The 19,598-nt window shown below is 55.1% G+C and overlaps 1 protein-coding gene across 1 annotated transcript in view; it reads right to left on the reverse strand.

The window, feature by feature from the left end:
• The window catches only part of LOC117884432 (collagen and calcium-binding EGF domain-containing protein 1-like), a 35,954-nt gene that overhangs the window by 11,135 nt on the left and 5,221 nt on the right, over nt 1–19,598 (reverse strand). The window contains exon 2 of the mRNA XM_034784826.1: nt 19,207–19,287. Within this exon, the coding sequence (XP_034640717.1) occupies nt 19,207–19,287 (81 nt within the window). The remainder of the gene's footprint in view (nt 1–19,206; nt 19,288–19,598) is intronic.

A 19,598-nucleotide genomic window follows, 5' to 3' on the forward strand; every position in this document is an offset into this window, starting at 1 on the left:
CAGGGGGGGCGGGCGGTGCGGGGGGGGGGGCTGGCGGTGGGGGGCGGGGGGCCAGGGGGGCCGAGGGGGGGCGGGGCCGGGGGCGGGGGGGGCCGGGGGCGGGCGGTCAGCGGTGCCGGGGGCCGGGGGCGCCGAGGGCCGGCGGTCGGCAGGGCCGGGGGCGCCGAGGGCTGGCAATCGGCGGTGCCGGGGGCGCCAAGCACCGGCGGTTGGCGGTGCCGGGGGCGCCGAGGACCGAGCGCCGGGGGCCGGCGGAGCTGAGCGCCGGTGGGGCCGAGGGCCGCTGAGCGGGCCGGGGGTGCTCGGCCGGGCCCGGGGCCGGCACCCGAGGGCCCAAGCCGACCCAGGCTGGAGACGCCGGGGGGGGCCAGACTGGGCCGTGCCTCCTCCCCCCACACTCCCCTTACCTGCTTCAGGCTTCCTGCAAATCAAATGTTCGCAGGAAGCAGGGGAGGGGGCGGAGCTGGGGCGGGGCCGGGGCCCCGTGGAGTGTCCTCCTTTTGGAGGCTCAAAATATGGTAACCCTAGGTTTGAGGTGAGACTGGAAGGAGGCTGAGGTGGCTTTGCTGATGTTTACGAGGAGCTCCTCCCGCAAGTGAGGGGCAGCCTGGGAGAAAACACAGAGGGGCTTGTTTGAAAATGTAACGTGAGCACTGGAGGCCGCATTGTGGGCCACTTGCCAGCTTCAGAATCAACGTGAGACTAACAAACGTCAGCCCAAAAGCAGTTCGCTTCTGTCACAAGCAATTGGGAGACCTCCCAGAAACAAGCAGGGCCAGATTCCCCACTGCATCGCTCCGGCATGAGGCCAGTGTCACATCGCTGAAATCAATGGAGACGTGCCAATGAAAGGAATGACTCAGGGCCATGCATCAGCCGTTTTAGGGTCTTGGCTGAATGCTGAGGACCTCATTCAGGCATTGCAATTTACAAGCCTGAAATGTGGACTCTAGGATTTGGGCCTGATTCTATCATTTACATCTCTGTGAGATTATAATCTAGAATTCCTTACATTGCTTATTATCTGTACCCCAGCAACTGAGATCAGGGCCCCGTTGTGCTAGGCACTGAGCCACAAAGAATTTACAATCCAAATAGACAAGCCAGACAAAGGGGACAAAGTCAGTGCCAGAGCTGGAATTAGAACCCAGATCTCCTGAGTCCCAAACCAGTGCATTATCCACTGGACCATGCTACTTCTCTAGTAGTTACAGAACAGCTTCAGCCCTGAAGTGCTTTACAAGCATTGGGCCCACTTGTCCCCTGTGCCTTCATCTTTCTCCCGCCTTGACTTTTGCTGACGCTGGAGCCTGAGGATGACATCGGATCACTTTGTTGGATACCTGCACCACAGCTGTTTCTGAGGAGCCCGTGCATAGGATTTTTTTTTCGGGACCTTTCCAAATGTATTCATAGCTGGACTGATTGTTCCCTCCCCTTTGTACCCCCAAAGAGGGAGGCAGTCACACACTGTACCACAAGGGGGCAGCACCACCACGGTGTCTCTTGTATCTACCAATCTCTGTGTTTGAAGCAAAACCCGGAGGGTGGAATCTGCTGACTGGCCTCAGCAGAGGCCTTGTTGAAGGGGTGCAAGAGGCGGGATCAGCCAGGTGCCCAAAGCACTGCCCTTTCTTTCAAGCCACCCAGCTGACCCTGCCCTGGCAACTGTGCTGGAACCAGGAAATGGAGCATGCTGGAAGCCACCTCTGATGTATGCTGTCCCCTTAGCTCTGCTGCACTCTAGTTAATAAAAACAGCATGGAGGAGGAGCCAGCGGGACATCTACCATCTCTCTCTCCCTGCCCCTCCCCTGCTGTGTCTCTGCCCTCTCTGTCTGGCCCTGCAAACTTCTCCAAATCTGGGTCTCCACTGAGGCCACCCTCCATGTTACTTCTGGCATTGTGAGGCTCCCAAGAAAGGCTGTTGACCCACTGTGAGTCTGTGCCTCTGCTGGCTCTGATCCCATGGCCCCAGCCCCCTAGGAAACGAGGATTGGAGCAGTGACGTGACCTGCCTATAGTCACGCAGGCGATCAGTCGCAGAGTCAAGAATAAGAACCCAGGAGTCCGACTCCCCTTCCCACGCACTCAGCGGTTGATAGTTATGCAGCAATAAGGGATTCACTGACAGTTTAAAAACCTTCCACTGCAGACTGAGCCCCTAGTCTCCTGAAGCCATGTCTCAAGCCCTAGAAGGGACGGGCGAACAAGAACACAATGGCATTGAGTGTAACCGGGCACTATGGGGAGCAAAGATGGGTTCCCAGCACTGGCAGGGCGTTGAAGCTGGAGTCTGACCTGCCACAAGCGTGCTGCTCTGAAGAAGCTAATTTCTCTGAAGACTGGGCCTTTTAGTGATGGGGCACTGCTTCCCCAGGGGAAGAATGGGTTGGCTGGAGAATAAGCAAGAGCGGATGGTACCCCAGGCTCTAGCCGAATTTAATGTTGATGTCTACAGAAGCCATGTGCTGAGAAGGGAAATCTGTCCACCGCCCTTGGTGCTTTCATTAAAGCTGGGGCAGGCTGTCAACATGAGACACGTCTGTGTGGAGCGGCGTCCTGACGGACTACACGCCGGCAAGGTTTGGAACGAGGCCGCCTGCTTTTAACTCTGCTCTCTGCGCCGGAGGAAGTGTTCAGCCCCAGGAGAGAGGGAGCCAAGAACGGAGCCAGCGCTAAAACTAGAGACAGTAGAAAAGCTTCTGTGGGAACGTCTGTCCCTGTTTGGCAAAAGCTGATTTGACTAAATCAAAATGTTTCCTGGGACTGTCTCATTTTTGGTGAATTTTCAAGGGGAAATGATTGAAATGCTGTTTCGATAAGGTAGAAATGTTTCATTTAGACCTTTATCAACACGAAACATTTTGATAAAGTCAAAATGCTTCAATTGTATTGTTTTGACCCATCTCACCCTGACCAGTCGGCACTGCCACACTGACCCCATGGGCAGGAGGACGCGAGCCAGCCTGGCCTTGAAAGAATCTGGTTGTTGTCCCACCTGGTGCGGACCTGACACTTGTAGCCGGGTCCTGTTGCCTTTGGGTCAGGTTGCAGGGCTCTATGCCGTGTCCTGCTCTGGGATTTGGGCAGGTGGCAGGCTGTGCCAACCAGAGCTGGTGATGGAGACCAGAGCAGGGGCTGCAGAGAGCTGCCCAGCATTCAGCTCTCTAGCATTAGCGCTCTCCACCGACCTGCCCTCCCTTTCCTGCTTGGTTCTCAGCACTGCACTCCCCAGACCAGTCAGAGCATCATGTACATGATCATTGGCCTCTGTTTTATGTAGCCTTTCCCGTTGAGAGAATAGCTGGGTTAGCTGCTATGCAATTCTCTGCAGCACCTCCTGCTGGGGGAGACTGGGACTGCAGTATGTTTAGCTTCCTGTGCTGCCCACCAGGGAGAGCTGTCACTTTCCTGCTCCCAGGTGTGATTTCCCTGGAGAAAGGCATTTTGGCTTGGAGCTGCCAACCTCTTCCTCGGGCTGTATCTGAGCAGTTTGTTTTCTTGCTGGAGCGGGGTGCTGGGGAGGCCCTGTCTCACGCCTTTCACTTTTCTTTCATCAGAGGGCAGCTTTGCTCATGTCTCTGGTTTGTTTGTTTTACACCCATATCTGCCCCTGTTGCCGTGCGTCACATTTTCCTTTCTAAGCTTAATTAGCCTCACCATGAATTTTCTGCCCCATGCTGGGTAAAGTTACTGGATCCCCTCCCCTAGCCAGGTCACAGAACTGCTGGGGGCTGAAGTGGGACTCTGACAGTGACAAAGGACGTAAAGCAGCTGGTGAAAGAGCAGGGGGCAGAGGGGGCATGTGGGAGTACAGAAGTGGGGCCATTGCAGTCGGAGGCAGTCTGTGCCAGGGGTTAGAGCACAGGCCCGAGAGCCAGGCCCTTTGGGTTCCTCTATTCCTGGCTCTGCCACTGACTCACTCTGTAACCTTACGCAAAAGCCCCTTCCCCTCTCTGTGCCTCAGTTTCCCAGTCTTTAAAAGGGGGATAACACCTCCCATCTTGGTAAAGTGCTTTGAGATCTAAAGCAAACTAAACCAGGCATGGGAGGGGGAGGAGATAGGGGGGAGCAACACCCCCAGAGCCTGAAACAACACTAGCTCCTGCTGCATGTTCTGCCTTCCTGCCCCTCAGGTGGGGGCTGGGGAGCAATGGCCGTCCAGCTACTGGGCCTGCTTCACTCTCTAGGGCTGCACAAAGGGAGAGCTGGCCAGGATGTGTGGGCAGAGGGCCTAGATCTCCCATCCCTCTGCTACCCACTCCATACCCCCCATTTACCGCTTTAGAGGAGGGAGGACAGTCAGCCACCCTCTCACTTGGCTCCTTCCCTCCATTATTTAAGCTTTAGTTTAAAACAAAGTTTCCCACCCCTCTGCTTGCAGAGAAAACCTTTTGGGGGTGTGGTGCTGCCTGCCTGAGTCTGCAGCCAGCCAAACACTGGGCTGCGTTCTGCTCCCACTCGTCTGCATGTAAACTTGGTTCCAGGGAAGTCAATGGCACCGCACTGCTGTAAAGCCAGCGGGAGTTAGGTCAGACTTAGGCTACCTGGCTCTGAAAGAGGGGGGCCTTGATGCTGGAGACTAACAACAATTTCAACTCCCCCCCACTTATTTAGCCCGGTCTAGCAGAGGCTTGTCCTGGAGTATCTTAGATCTTCACTCCGCACCCCCCTGCCCCTGCCCCACATAACTCCTTTGCTTTGCTTTCCTCTGCACCACCCACTTTGGTAGGCCTTATTCATTTGGGCTGATGTGCTGGCTAATACCTGTGAAAGAAAAAATCCCAGCTTGGAGGTTTGTTTCCCTTGCTGCTACAGGCAGTAGCATCACCCCCAATGCAATTTCTCTCCTGATGTCTATTTCACAGTGGGCTGGGTGAAAGGGAATGGGAGATCAGTGGCAGGGGAAGTGGGAAGTACATCCATCACCACCACCTCTGCATGGCGGGTGGATGCTTCTAATGAGAGAGAGAGAGCCCAGGGGTATGTAAGTTTCCTCTGTCTGATGCTAGAAGCAGGGCAGCGGTGACCTCGTGGGAACAGATTGGCACAGAGGCAGCTGCTACTGTCTGGGAACTGCTGTGGAGCCGGGGCTCAGAGACGAGACAGAGCGATCCCGGCCCTCTAGGGAGAGAGCAGGGAAGTAGAGCAGAGACCACCAGCCAATGTCAGCTTAGTGCTCCAGACGGGAAGCGGGGAGATGCGGCCCTGGGAACAGAACGAGGATGGGAGAATCTGGTTAAGAAAGTCAATTGAATCCCCATGCAGGGGGGATAAGAGTCCAGACCACCCTGTGCCAGGGTCCTTAAACCAGCTGGATTTGCTGCTCTGGGGAATTCCCCCTATATCGGGGAAACCCTGGCAGAGTCCATAGCGGGTGGTGTGGGGGGGGTGTCTAGGCCATTCCCTGACGTGAGTCTCTGGTACCAGGGCATGTTGGAGAGAGGGGTCATGGCCAATGTATTCCTGTGCACTGGCTATTCCCAGCTGTTGCAATGGTCCTTAGAGGCCAGACACAAGTGAGGGCAGGTCTTGGGGCTGATCTGCCCTGGGCCAGAGCCAAACGGACCCCCTAGCAACTTCAGTATAGGGGAGGCACCTTACCACCTTTCCCCACCACCCCCTCCGGGTCTGTGTGCTGAGCGCCCCTCCAGTGCCAGGATGAATTTGGCCCTTTGTGCCTCTGTTCTATGGTGATGGGCACTTTAAAAATGGTGAACAGAGAAGCAGGGAATGATCCTTGCCTAGCTCCATCAGCTGGTGCAGAAACCAGTTAGACTAGCAAGGTGCCCAGTTAAATCGCTGGCTCTGGAACCAGTTAGCACTGGATCCCATGCCCCACCCCCAAAAACCACCAAACAAACCTGCTGATACTGCAATCAGCTAATCATGAGTCACCAATGTACCAGCAGCCTGTCTGCTGTCTAAGGGTCTGATCCTGAGAAGGTTCCCAGTGCAACTCCTACTGCAATCATCTTGCAAACCCAGTCTTCCCTGCCCCCAGGCAGGAAGTGCCAGTCAGTGCAAAGGGGTGAGGGCTGCCATTTGTCTCAGGGACATAGGGAAGCTAATCTAGCTGCAGGCCTGGGGAGCAGCAGCAGTTGGAGATGAGTTTTATGAGGGCATAAGCTCCATGCAAACCATCCGGGCTGCAGAACCACAGCAATAACAGGGAACGTGACAGAAAAAGCAAGGGGATTTCACTGAAATATGTTTCGTAAAGCCACTTCAATCCGCAAGGGGGGGCTGTTAGAGACGTTCCTGGCATCTGCCTCCGCGGCAATGGCATGAACTACAGTGGGACAAAGGGGGCTGATGAAATCTGAGGCAGCTGCAAGCACTGGGGAACTGCAGGGGAAAGGTTCAGTGGAAGGGAGAAGCCTTGTAGCACCCCAGAAGCAGACGCACTCAACTGGTAGCATGGAGGAGATGGTGGATTCTCTGTAACTTGAAGTCTTTAAACCATGATTTGAGGATGTCAGTAATTCAGAGATTAGGGGCCTATTACAGGAGTGGGTGGGTGAGGCTCTGTGGCCTGTTACGTGACGGAAGGTCAGACTAGATGATCATGATGGTCCCTTCTGGCCTTAAAATCTCTGTGTCTATGAGATGCGCTTCAGGAGAGAACTAGTCAACACCAGGAGTGGCGACAGGGTTTTTGCCGCCCTAGGCGACAGCGCTCCTCCTCAGAGCATTTGGCGCCCGGGGTCCTTTCACTCTGCATCTTTGGGGCACTTCGGCGGCGGGTCCCGGAGCAACTGAAGGACCCGCCACCAAATTTCTGCCGAAGACCCGGAGCGGAAGGATCCCCCACCGCCGAATTTCCGCTGAGAACGGCAATATGCCGCCCCGCAAATCCTGCTGCCCTAGGCGACCGCCTAGGGTCACCTAGTGGAAGCGCCGGCACTGGTCAACATGTGCACCATTATGATTGCTGTTGTAATGGTGCCAAGAGGTGCTGGCCACGCAGGCAGCACGAGAGATCACTGCCTCAAAGAGCTGCCAGTCAAAATAAACAAGACAGACAAAGGAGGGGAGAAGAAACAGACATGCAGAGAGGGGAAGCGACTCACCGATAGGATGACCAGAAAGCAAGTGTGAAAAATCAGGACAGGGGGTGGGGGTAATAGGAGCCTATATAAGAAAAAGACCCCAAAATTGGGACTGTCCCTATAAAATCGGGACATCTGGTCACCCTACTCCCCAAGATAACCCCGCAGACCAGTGGCAGGGCCTGGAACAGAACCCAAGTCTCTCTGTCCAGCGCCCTAACCAGTAGACTGCACTGCCTGCTGAATTTCTCTCTCAAGCATTTTAAAAGTGTGTCCCTCCCCAGACCCTGAGCACTCCAGGACGAGTCACACAGGGCCAGAGTGGTGAATAAGGACCGCGCATTCCAACTCTGTGACTCAGGGACGTTCTCTGACCCTGGGGACGCTGTCTAGTACAGAGTGCTGAGAATCAGCAACTGAAAGAGCCCTCCAGTCACTGGTTAACCAATTGGGCCTGGCGGGGAGGCTGATTACCAGCTCAGATTGGGGCTGGAGTAGCTAATGAGCTAATTAGCTCATTAATAAGGAAACTGGATAAAAGCACAGGGGAAGGAAGTACATGGAGGGTGATGGCAGTGAGCTGAGCCAAGCCAGGCCTGACAAAAGGGAGTTCTCTGGTGGAGTCACCTCTTTGCCCCCCACCTTTGGAGGAGGGCTAGTAAAACCAGAGGCCATTGTAAATCCTGTGCCTGCATGAGTTGGAGAAGGTGATGAGGTGAAACACTGCGCGTAAGCTGCACCGTGGTATCTACACAAGAGAAGGTCTGTGCGTGTGCGGAGCAAAGAGAACAGGAGCAGGGCGTGCCCCGTCACAAGGCCCAACAGGCACTGCTCTCTAGTCGCTTGGGCCTCAAAGGTATTTAGGTGCCATTGGAAGTTAGGAGCTGAAATGCCTTTGAGCAATGGCTCTTAGCCTTTCCAGATTACTGTTCCCCTTTCAGGAGTCTGATTTGTCTTGCGTACCCCCCAAGTTTGACCTCACTTAAAAACCACTTGCTTACAAAATCAGACATAAAAATACAAGTCTCACAGCACATTATCACTGAAAAATGGCTTCTGTTCTCATTTTTACCATATAATTATAAAATAAATTGATTGGAATATAAATACTGTACTTACATTTCAGTGTATAGTATATAGAGCAGTATAAACAAGTCATTGTCTGTATGACATTTTAGTTTGCACTGACTTCGCTAGTGCTTTTTCTGTAGCCTGTTGTAAAGCTAGGCAAATCTCTAGATGTACCCCCTGGACGACCTCTGCGCACCCCCAGGGGTGAGTGTACCCGTGGCTGAGAACCACACTGCCTTTTGAGGACCTTCCTGGGACACTGTCCATTGACTTCTTGTGGATCTGATGCTTGGTCTGTTTGCTGAATTGGCCGCACCTACCCTACTAGTCAACAGGGGGAGGGGCAAGTCTAGTCCTTCTTGCCATCAGGGGGCGTGGGCTGGGGGCAACAGTTTCCCTCTTGTGCAGGGTGATGGAATGGGGGGAGGGACGGCTGGCTGATGGGTCAGCGGCAAAGAGCTCGGCAAAGCAGCTCGTGGGGCAGGGGTTGCAGCTTCAGGGCCGAGTCCTTGGGGGGAGACACTTGGCAAATGCTGCTGAGATTCATCCTGCACTGCATTGGAGAGGGGACCCAGCTGAAGAGGCAGGAGATCCTGTTCTTATACACCCATCCCCTTAGCACCCCGCTCTCCCACCCCTGGTGTACCATGGGGCGGGCGAGAGCCTGGTAGGGTGGAGGCGATGCCGGCAGCCCCTCGGGAGCTGTGCGTTCGTGTGCCCATCTAGCAGAATGCGGAAAGGGGCAGGAAATAGCCAGACCATCTCTGGGGAGGCAGTGATCCAGCATCCGTGTCAGTGACACTACCCTAGCTGCTGGGCTGCGCAGGCTCAGTCCGGGTGAGGGGTATGCTGGTGGTGGCGGCATTGCCAGCCGATCTGAATTCTGGGCAGATGTGCAGAGCCCACTGGGGAAGGGCGTGGCCACAGATTTCAGAAATCAACTCATTCCTGGGGAACATGGAATGAAAACCAGAGTGCAGGTGAAAGGGTCAAAATGAGACTGCTGGCTGGGGACCTCTGGACCGGTCCCACTGCTATTTATCAGCCTGGTCTGGATTAGTGCTAGCAGCCTGTAGATGAAACAATCCACTGCCCAATACCAACCCCCTGCCCTGCCCCGCCCCCTGCTCTGGCTTTAAGTTCTCTGCGCCTCCTGCTGAGCCGGGTCCTTGCCCTGCCTGGGCTGCTACTGCCGAGCTGTGGTGTGTCACTCCAGGCAGGGTCCAGCCCAGCAGAGTGGAGATGTCTGTGGCATAATTCAATTAAAAGCAAAAGCCGTGTTCCCACAGAGTCGGGGGCAGGGAGGAGCCTGTGGTTTGTTTTCTCAAACCCTCTGTGGAGACACTTCAATTAAAATGACCTTCCAGTCCCCCCAGCCTCACAATGCACCTCGAGGTCTGGCACTGGTGCCTACACATGGCTTTAACCCTTTGTGCCTCCACAGCCTGGGCCCTGAACATCTCTCCTCACTGGCCCAGTCGCTCCCCCCGAGTTCCTGCCCAAAGATTCTCCTCTCGGCAGACCTGGACTTCGGCGTTCTGTTCTTCACACAGAGGCCAAGTTCCTGAGAGCAGCTGTGCAGGCCAGAGAGGGGCACTTCACCCAGCGTTTATCTGTTGATACACCCTGGCCTTCCACAGCCTTTCCGCTCTCTAAACCCCATCCCCCTATTACAGTGTGGTCTCATTTAGGCAGATAGCATTGTGTGAGCTCCTGATCTGCTTGCCTGTCTGTCTAGGATACAGCCCTCATCCCCCAAATCTCTAGGCACCTCCTGAACGTTTGCGCCGTTAGCCTCACAGTACACTTCAAAGATAGGGCAGCATGATTAGCCTCACTTTACAGCTGGGGAAACTGAGGCACAGTGAGGCTAAGTGACGGATCCAGAGTCACACAGGGAGTCTTGTGGCAGAGCTAGGAACCCTCAGTCCAAATCTAGTGTCTTAACTACAGGATCATTCTTCTGCATTCTCTGCCAGGCAAAAGAATTTTGCTGTCACACTGGGGGGCAACCTGATTGACGTCACTGGGAATGCTCCAGTGTAAATCTACTGCCCAGCACCCCGAGCGAGGGGAATACGGAGCCTCCCCTCAAGAATGGGTGCTGCAGCCATGGTGCCCCCTCCGGGCTGGTGTGGGAGGGAGGACTGGAGCAGACCTCTCTCCAGATCCCATCTGTGTGCTACCAAGCACAGAGGTCCCTAAAGCTGGGCTTTGAGCGGCCTTCTCAGCTCCTTCCTTCTCCACCCCCAGCACCGTGGGTCCACACTGAGAACGGAATTTGGCCTTCACTGTTTACCCCCCACCCCCAGTTCAGAATCAGCTGCAAATAGAGCGTGTTGCCCTCTCCAGGTTGGTCATTGGAAGGCTAAATGAAACAGCACCCAGCACAAATGTGTGCCAGAGCTCACCCTTTGCTCCACACCTAGGGCGTACCTACACTTGAAACGCTACAGCTCCAGCAGCACCACTGTAGCACTTCAGTGTAGACGCCCCCTAAGAGGCAGTAGCTAGGCTGATGGAAGAAGAATTCTTCCATCAACCTAGTGCTGTCTACGTGGGGACTTAGGGATTTTCCCACCCCTGAATGATGGAGCTGGACCTAGCTAATTTGCTAGTGCAGGCCAGCCCAGATCACCAGCCAACCATAACTTTCTGCCTTTGGACTCGGTCATTCGGTACTTCCCCCTCGCTGGAGCTATATTTCTGCCTAGAATTGGGATGGCTCCTTTTCAAACATTGTCCTCTGGGATGAAAGCATCACACGACGCTCACACTGTGACTACCCCAGTGATGACTCTGGAAGTTCTCACTGTCTTGCTTGGGACAGTCTTGCCTAGGATATCATCACACTGCGTCACACCAAACTAGGGAGGGGAGATCCATTGCATTCCCCTCCTCCACCCATTCTGTAATCGCGCGGCAAGGTCCGATCTCAGTAAGGTTGTTCTGCTGGTGAGGCTGCACAGTGCTGCCTAGCTAAGTTGCCCTCTGCCACAACCTCCCTACCCCTCCTCCTCCTCCTTTGGGTGCTGTACTGAGATCTGGGCTGGGGTCAGCTGACTCTGCCAGGAGGAGCGAAGAAGTTGTTCCAGCTGGGCACAGAGACCACCATGACTATGGAAACTAGAGCAGAGGTGGGCAAACTACAGCCCGCGGGCCACATCCGGCCCACAGGACCCTCCTGCCCGGCCTCTGAGCTCCTGGCTTGGGAGGCTCGCCCCCGCTGTTCCCCCTTCCCCACAGCCTCAGCTCACTGTGCCTCCGGCACAATGCTCTGGGTGGCGGGACTGCAAGCTCCTGGGCAGTGCAGCTGCAGAGCCGGGGCCTGACCTGGTGCTCTGTGCTGCGCGGTGGCGTGGCTGGCTCCAGCTGGGTGCCACAGCTGTAGCTCCACCAGTCACCGGTGCTCCAGGCAGCACGGTAAGGGGGCATGGAGCAGGGGGGGTTGGATAGAGAGCAGGGGAGTTTGGGGTGGTGGTTGGGGCACAGGTTCCAGGCGGGCAGTCAGGAAGGAGGGGGGGGTTGGATGGGGGGCAGGGGGCTGTCAGGGGACAGGGAACAGGGAGAGGGTGGATGGGGCAGGGGTCCCGGGGGGGCTGTCAGGGAACAGGGGGGTTGGATGGGGCAGGAGGCTGGGGGGAGATCGGGGGGCAAGAAGTGGGGGGGCGGATGGGGGCAGGGCTGGGCCACTCCTGGCTGTTTGTGGAGTCACAGGCTCCCCTAACCGGCCTGCCATATAACTTCCGAAACCCGATGTGGCCCTCGGGCCAAAAAATTTGCCCACCCCTGCTCTACTGCATCGGTGGGTAATGCATATGGACGTGCTATGGGATCGAGAAGGGACGTTGGATTCCAATCCCCGCCCCACTTTTTGCCTGAACTGAAGGGGAGGATGCTCAAGGCCTTTCTTTTGGGGATAGTGTTAGGGAGCAGCTAGAGCCAGCGGAGCTCACCCTTCACCTGACCCCCTTCTCAGCTACGTGCACAATCCAGCTGTGAAGAGACTCCTGGCTAAACCCTCTGGACCAAGGCCTCCCATCACTCAGAGCTGGCTTGAACGTGGAGGCTGAAGTGCCCTCTGGCTCCAGGAGAGGAATAGTCTTTCTAAAGCAGGGCTGGGAGCTATTGGTGGAGCAAAGTTGGGAGGCTAAGAAGAAAGGGTCTGACCTGGAGACGTGCCAATGGGAGATGTGGATGCTTAGTTCTTCTCAGGATCAGGCCCTAGCTGAAGACCAGATCTTGGTCCCCACTGAGCCAGCTTGGCACCAGTCTGGTGGCACAAAGCAGCCTCCAGGCCTGTTTCGCCAATTACCTGGAGATTTTCCTGGCACAGGGGAAATCGCTGTGTGGACAAGAGCCAGTATAGCCAGCTCTATGCTACCTCCTCCTGCCACCCCAGCACAGGGGTGTGGCTGGGGTAGAAGCAGGGCTGGAGCAACCCATTAGGCGACCTAGGCGGTCGCCTAGGACACTACAATTTGGGGGGCGGCAACCGCGGCAGTATTTTGGCGGCGGGACCTTCCGCCGCCTCTGTGGGGGGCGGCATTTCGGGGCAGGACCTTCCGCCGCCTAGGGCGGCAGAAAAGCTGGCGGCGCTCCTGGGTAGAAGGACCGAGCAGGGCCGGCTCTAGGTTTTTTGCTGCCGCAAGCAAAAAAAAATTTGGCTGCCCACCTCTCCCCCCCACTGCACCCTCCTGCGGCCCCAGCCCTGGGTCACTGGTAACTCGCTTCCAGGGTGGGTCATTCAGCAGGAATTTTCGATGTGCACAGAAAACAGACAGGATTGGTTCCCATATGGTTACAGAACTGCAGTAAAGCGGAACAATATTCAGCTTGTGTGATTGAAGGCTATCTGGATGCATATTATAAGACTGTCCTACATAAATGAGGAAAAGTTGAGGTGCCTTTATTATTCTTTTGTTCCACTCTTTGTTTCTATGGGGAATTTGCCAATGCAATATCACCGTCTTCCTTTTAAAAAACTAAAACTAAAACTTAATAATAATAATAAAAAAAAGGGAATGGCTGTTGAAAATAGAAATGCCACTGGGAAGCATTTCTTGCTCAATTTATTCTACTTTTTCTACAGCAAGTTACAGTGGATCAGTATATTTGATTTGGGAGAAATGAAGTAACAGCCGCCCAAACTGAGCTTGAGCACTCCTGAATTTTGAGGGTGTTCAAATCTGGAAGGCAGGTGCTGGATTCCCTTTCTGAATATTAGCTAAATCTGGAAAAGAAAAGTCAATTTCTGCTTCCATGGCTCAGAAGTGTAAATCCTCCTACGTGCCTGGTACTGTATCTAAAGCTGCCCAGTTTAGTAGAGCCTCCCCTCCCTTACTTTTCATTTTAAATTCTAGTGGGATCCACGTACCTGCTTTGCTAGGCTTCAGATAGAGAAGTGGAATGTCCATTTAGTCCACCCAATTCTTTCTTTGGGGAAGAGCCCAGGCTGGGGCAGCAGGAGGCGCAGGTGGGGGCCAGAGCAGGGGCAGCAGGGAGTGCAAGGGGGGGAGAGAAGAGCCCAGGGCTGGGATGGCAGGAGGGGGCAAGGGCTGGGATGGCAGGAGATGCAGGTGGGGGGAGAACCCAGGGCTAGGGCAGCAGAGGGTGTGGGCGGGGGAGAGTCCAGGGCTGGGGCAACACAGGGATGCGGGGGGAGCCCAGGGCTGAGGTGCGGGGGTGGCAAAAAACCTAGAGCTGGCTCTGTTCCTACCATTTACAGCAAGCTGTAGCGTGAGGTTTCAGTTCTACACTCCTTTCCACTCCCTTTCTTGTTAATTGCGGCCAAGGGAATGCTGGGAAATGTAGTTCTTTCCCTGCTCCAGGGCTGGCTCTATAGGCAGGTAGCTAACCAAGGAACTACAGCTCCCAGGGCCCCCTGTTGGTTCTCAGCTCCCATGCTGGATTCTTGTGCCCCTGCAAATTTGCTGCTCCAAGCACCTGCTTGCTTTGCTGGTGCCTAGAGCCGGCCCTGGGACCAAGGCCTGAGCTGCTGTGCACCAGCAATGCAGTCACTGCCTGAGCTCACCTTGGACCAACTGTAGGGTTACCATATTTAACAAATAAAAAAAGAGGACCCTCCACAGGGCTCTGGCCCTGCCCATTTCCTACCCCCAGCCCCGCCCCAACTCTGCCCCTTCCCCGCCCCAACCCCGCCCCCTCCTCCCTTCCACTCCCAGCCCCGTGAAAAGGGCTGCCCGAGCGCTACCGGCTTCACGGTTTGCCGGGCAACCCCCAGACTCTGCGCCCCCGGCCAGCGTTTCCCCAGCACAGCTGGAGCCCGGGAGGGGAAGCGCCCAGCCGGGGGCGCAGGGTCTGGAGGCTGCCCGGCAAACCGTGAAGCCAGTAGCGCTTGGGCTTCGGGCAGCCCCTATGCCTCCGGACCTTGCGCCCCCGGCCGGGCACTTCCCCTCCCAGGCTCCGGCAGCACAGGGTCCGGAGGCATGGGAGCTGCCTAAAGCCCGTAGCGCTTGGCTCTTAAACAGAGCCGAAGAGTCGGGGAGAAGCAGAGCCTCCGGCTGCGGCGGCTCTGCTCCTCCCGACTCTTCGGCTCTGTTTAAGAGCTGAGCTGCCCGAGCGCTATCGGCTTCGGGCAGCCCCCATGCCTCCGGACCCTGCGCCGCCGAAGCCCGGGAGGGGAAGTGCCCGGCCGGCATTTTCCCGGACATGTTCGGCTTTTTGGCAATTCCCCTCGGACGGGGGTTTGAGTGCCGAAAAGCCAGACATGTCCGGGAAAAACTGGACGTATGGTAACCCTACCCAACTGTGAGGCTGTCTTGAGTTGGGGACTGGACTGGCAGAAAAATCCTGCTCCAGCTGCTTGCTCCCAGCTACACTGGGTACTGCAGGGCTGGTGCCAAGGACCTGGCCCAGCAGCTCTTCCAGATTGCAGCATCAAGGGTGCTGAGGCCAGCCTTTAAGCTGGAGCTGAAGAGGGGACTGCGAGAATATGTGATGCATGTCAACTGGGGGGGGCTATGCTGATTCAGCATGCCCCGAATCAGCGTTCGGGGGGAGCCCCAGCCAAGCCCAGCCCTGCCTGTGACTCTGAAGCCGGTGCTGAGAGAAGCAGCAAATGCCCACTGGAATAACCCCCCCACCCTCGCTCCCCCTCTGTGTCTCTGCACAATTTCACTAATTAAAATGCTGGAGCCCAGCTGCTGCAGTAATGAAAGAGTTCAGGGGAAGCTCTGCTCGGCAGGGCCCTGCAAGGTATTTGGCCCTGCTCCCAGCCAGCCCTGTAATCATCGCTGACTCAGCAGGCAACTTGGGCAAAGGTTCATCCAGTCAGTGACAGGGAAGGCGGTGGGGGGGGGGTTGCTTGCTTCCAATTTCCGCTCCAGCCCTGGTGACAGCATGCAGAAACCTCAGGGGTCTGCCCAACAGACTAGGTAGCAAGACATTGTCCATTCCAGGGGCTGCCCGCCAAGATCAGAACACTGGATTGGGAGAGGCGACTCTATCCCACTCCAGTTCCACCCTTGTGCTTTGCAATAGTAACTTCTCAGCCTCTCCTCCTGCAAGGGGGCTAGTTAGTCACAACAGGCATCTGAACCTCTCCACATAATCACTCAGTGTTTGTGCTTCTCTCCTCTCCTCTTACCTCACATTCCTTCAGTGGCTCACGGAGTGGGGTCTTCTCCTCCCTCAGCCTGGGTGTCCCACAAGGATCTGTCCTCCTCTTCTCTCTTTACCCGTTGCCTCTGGGGGATCTCAACCACTCACATGGCTTCAGCCACTGTCTTTATGCCAGTGACTCATAACTCTACCTCCCCTCTCCTGACCTGCCTCTCTCCATCCAATCCGCATCTCGCCCTCTTGCTGAGACTGAACTGATCGCCCCATCTTCCCTCCCTAACCTTTCCCGCTTCCTCTATCCTTACTGATCACACCCCCAACCCCTCTGACATTCAGGCCTTGGGGTCCTCTTTGACTCCTCCCCCTCTCCTTTGCCCCACCCATCATTGTGGGGTGTCCCAAACATGCTGCTTCTTCCTCTGGATAACATTAGCGATGTTGGCACAGGGCTACTTGGGGATGGTAGTTATTGATTTCATTTATTGATCTGAAATCTAACAATTTTGACTGTATCTGCTATCCCCTTCCCTAACGCAGCCTCGGATACAGCTTTATACAATTTTTTGTAAGGCCGGAAGGGACTGTTTGGATATGTTCTCTGACCTACACGGCACAGAGTATAGCAATTGACCTAATGATTCCTACACTGAGCCCAATAACTTGCAGTTTAACTAAAGCAGGGGGTAACATCTTCCTGGCTGCGCTGCCCCAGTCATGTTTCCATATGGACACTCACTGCAGCGACGGGAGGGGTTCTCCTGTCCCTGGAGTTCAGGGATTCTCAAACTTCATTGCACCGCGACCCCCTTATGACAACAAAAATGACTCCACGACCCCAGGAAGGGGGACTCAAGCCTGAGCCCACTGGAGCCCCGCCACCCTGGGTAGGGGGTCCAAAGCCCAAGCCCAAGGGCTGCAGCCCTGGGCGGGGGGCCTGTAACCTGAGCCCTGCTGCCCGGGGCTGAAGCCAAAGACCGAGCCCCACTCCGCAGGGCTGAAGCCTTTGCTTCAGCTTTGGCCCCAGGCAGCAGGGTTCGGGCTTTAGCCCCGGGCCCCAGCAAGTCTAACACCAGCCCTGGCGACCCCATTAAAATGGGGCCGTGACCCACTTTGGGGTCCCGACCCACAGTTTGAGAACCGCTGCTTAATTCACACACCCCATGAGAGGCAGTAGCTAGGTCAACTTCCATTGACCCAGCACTGTCTGCACCAGTGGTTACATCAGCTTAACTATGTCGCTCGGCATTGTGGCTTTTTACACCCCTGAGAGATGTAGCTGTGCTGATGTCAGTTCCCAGTGTCAGCCAGCTCTGCGTGACCTAGTGGCCAAGTCCCATTTACACATGTGATTTAAGAGCCTAAGGGCTTGGCTACACTCAAAACTCCAAAGCGCTGCTGCGGGAGCGCTCCCGCGGCAGCACCTTGAAGTGCGAGTGTGGTCGCGGCGCTCTTCCAGCTCCGCAGGTACTCCACCTCCCCGAGGGGATTAGTTTACAGCGCTTGGAGCACGGCTCCCAGCGCTGGGGGACTGTTTACACTGGTGCTTTACAGCGCTGTAGCTTGCTGCGCTCAGGGGGGTGTTTTTTCACCCCCCTGAGCGAGAAAGTTGCAGCGCTGTAAAGCGCCAGTGTAGCTATAGCCTAAGGCCTGGTCTACACCAGAAAATTAGGTTGAACCAACAAAATCAGTCAGGGGTGTGAAAAATCCACAGCAGCCTAGTTAAGAGAACCTAACCTCCGGTGCAGGCAGCATTAGGTCAATGGAAGAATTCTTCCATCGACCTGGCAACCACGGAGGTGGATTACCTATGCCGGTGGCAGTACCCCTCCCATCAGTGTAGATTGTGTCTATACTGAGCCGCTACTGCGGCGTAGACAAGCCCAGAGTGTCGCTAACTTTCATTAAAACTCAAAGTACTAAAGCCCAGGTCCTCAAGGGTATTTAAGCTCTGAACTCTCATTGATTTCAGTGGGAGTTAGACACCTAAATACCTTTTAAAATCTGGCACTAAGTCACTTTTGAAATGGGACGTAGGCTCCTAAACCACTCAGATGCCTTTGAATATACTCTCTATATGTGTGTGTGTGGACAGCACCTAGCGTATTGCAGGGGTGGCGCGACTCCAAATCTGCTGGATCAAAAGGTACGTCTAGGGTGGCGTGTAGAGTATGGACACTGCACACCCATGGGTGTCTATAGCATGTAGATGGTGTGGCACGACTTAGGGGGGTGGAGTGCCCTACACGCCTGAATCCCCCAGGGTACATACCCTACATGGCTCTCTGCCCACCCAAGCAGTGACTCCCGTCTACACTGCTGTTTGTAGCAGTGCAATGTCCTGCTGCCTCCCACCCCTTCCCGAGCCTTTCACTGTGACGTGTAGTCACACACTGCAGTGACAAGTGGGATGCAGCCTGCCTTTCACTGCGGCACGTTGGTACTCAACACGCCACCATAAGAGTGGACATAGCCAAAGAGAGACCCAAGGATTCAGTGCAATGGGCACAGAGTTGCCATGTGCGTCTGCAATCTCTCTTTCAGCGAGTGGCTGGGCGTATTCAGCTCTATCCCAACACTCCACACTGCTCTATTTCTCCAGTCTCCAAAGGCTCAAGAATTCCCTTGGCGATGCAGAAAAAATGCTGGAGTGTCTGCCTTAAAAAATGCCTTTGCAATGACTGGAGGCTGCCAAGCACTGCTCTCCTCAGACCGTTTTCAACTGGAGATGACGCCGGTCCGAGGGAAGCTGGCCACATCTGGTGCTCAGCTGAGCTGCCTCGGAGAGACACATGGTTTGGGTTTGGACACTTCAGACCTCCTGTTTCTGGTACAGGATTAGTGATCTCAATAGGGCTATAGATCACACACGGCACCTCAGTGCACAAAGCCCTGACTGGGGAAGAGAGCGACTCATGCCCAGGAGGGTTTCACTGGAGAAGCTCTGGGTAATAACAATAATACTGTGAGTGTTTTATCTGAGAGTCTCAAAGCACTTTACAAATATTAACTCATTAAGCCCCGGAACGCCCTAATTAAGTCCCTGATCCTGCATTCCTCACACATTCACACTCTCCACAGTCAGTGGGCTGGACCCTCAGCATAGCTCTACTGGAGTCCTTGAGCAACGCTGATTTACACCAGCTGGGGCTCTGCCTGGGCGTTGTGACTATGCAGGATCAGACCCCTTGTGGTGCAGTTATTATTCCCATTGTACAGCTATGGGAACTGAGGCACAGAGAGCAGAAGGGACTTGCTCTTGGTGCGAGAGTGGAAGAACCAGAAATAGAAACCAAGCATCCTGGCTCCTGTTTCCCCGGATTTAACCATTAGATTACACTCTGTCACAGTCGTTCTATCCTGAGAGCTGTGACCTGTTTGTTTATCCTCATTATAGGAAAGATAAAGCCTTCTAGATGCCCCCCAATTTCAAAATTCTTGGAGTGCTACATATGCCTCCCCTTTCCCATCCTGAGTTTCCAGATGGGCACATGACTTACCGTAAGCATGTGGCCGGTGTCCCGCCTGCTCCTGTGCAGGAATATTCGACAGTCAGGATTTTATTCTCGGGACAAGATTCGCTGCAGGAAAGATGAAGGAGGAGTTTAAGTCTAGTTTGTTCCTTCCAGATTGGATCGCAGGCTGCCTTGGTTCCTAAAGCCACCTCAGCCTGTCCCACCTGAGCGTCATAAGCACCAGTCAGTAGACATGGTTTGGTGGCTTTTGCTCACTGGTCTCGGGTCTGGAGTGACATGAGGGCCTTAAGGTTGTATTTGTCAGAATTAACTGTCCCTCCAAACAGACCACATCACAGGCAAGTGCCCTTGGATACTTGTGACCTGAGTAGGGTTACCATATTTCAGCAAGCAAAAAAGAGGACGGGAGGAGCCCC

The sequence above is a fragment of the Trachemys scripta genome, chromosome 10 (assembly GCF_013100865.1).
Source record: "Trachemys scripta elegans isolate TJP31775 chromosome 10, CAS_Tse_1.0, whole genome shotgun sequence".
NCBI lineage: Eukaryota > Metazoa > Chordata > Testudines > Emydidae > Trachemys > Trachemys scripta.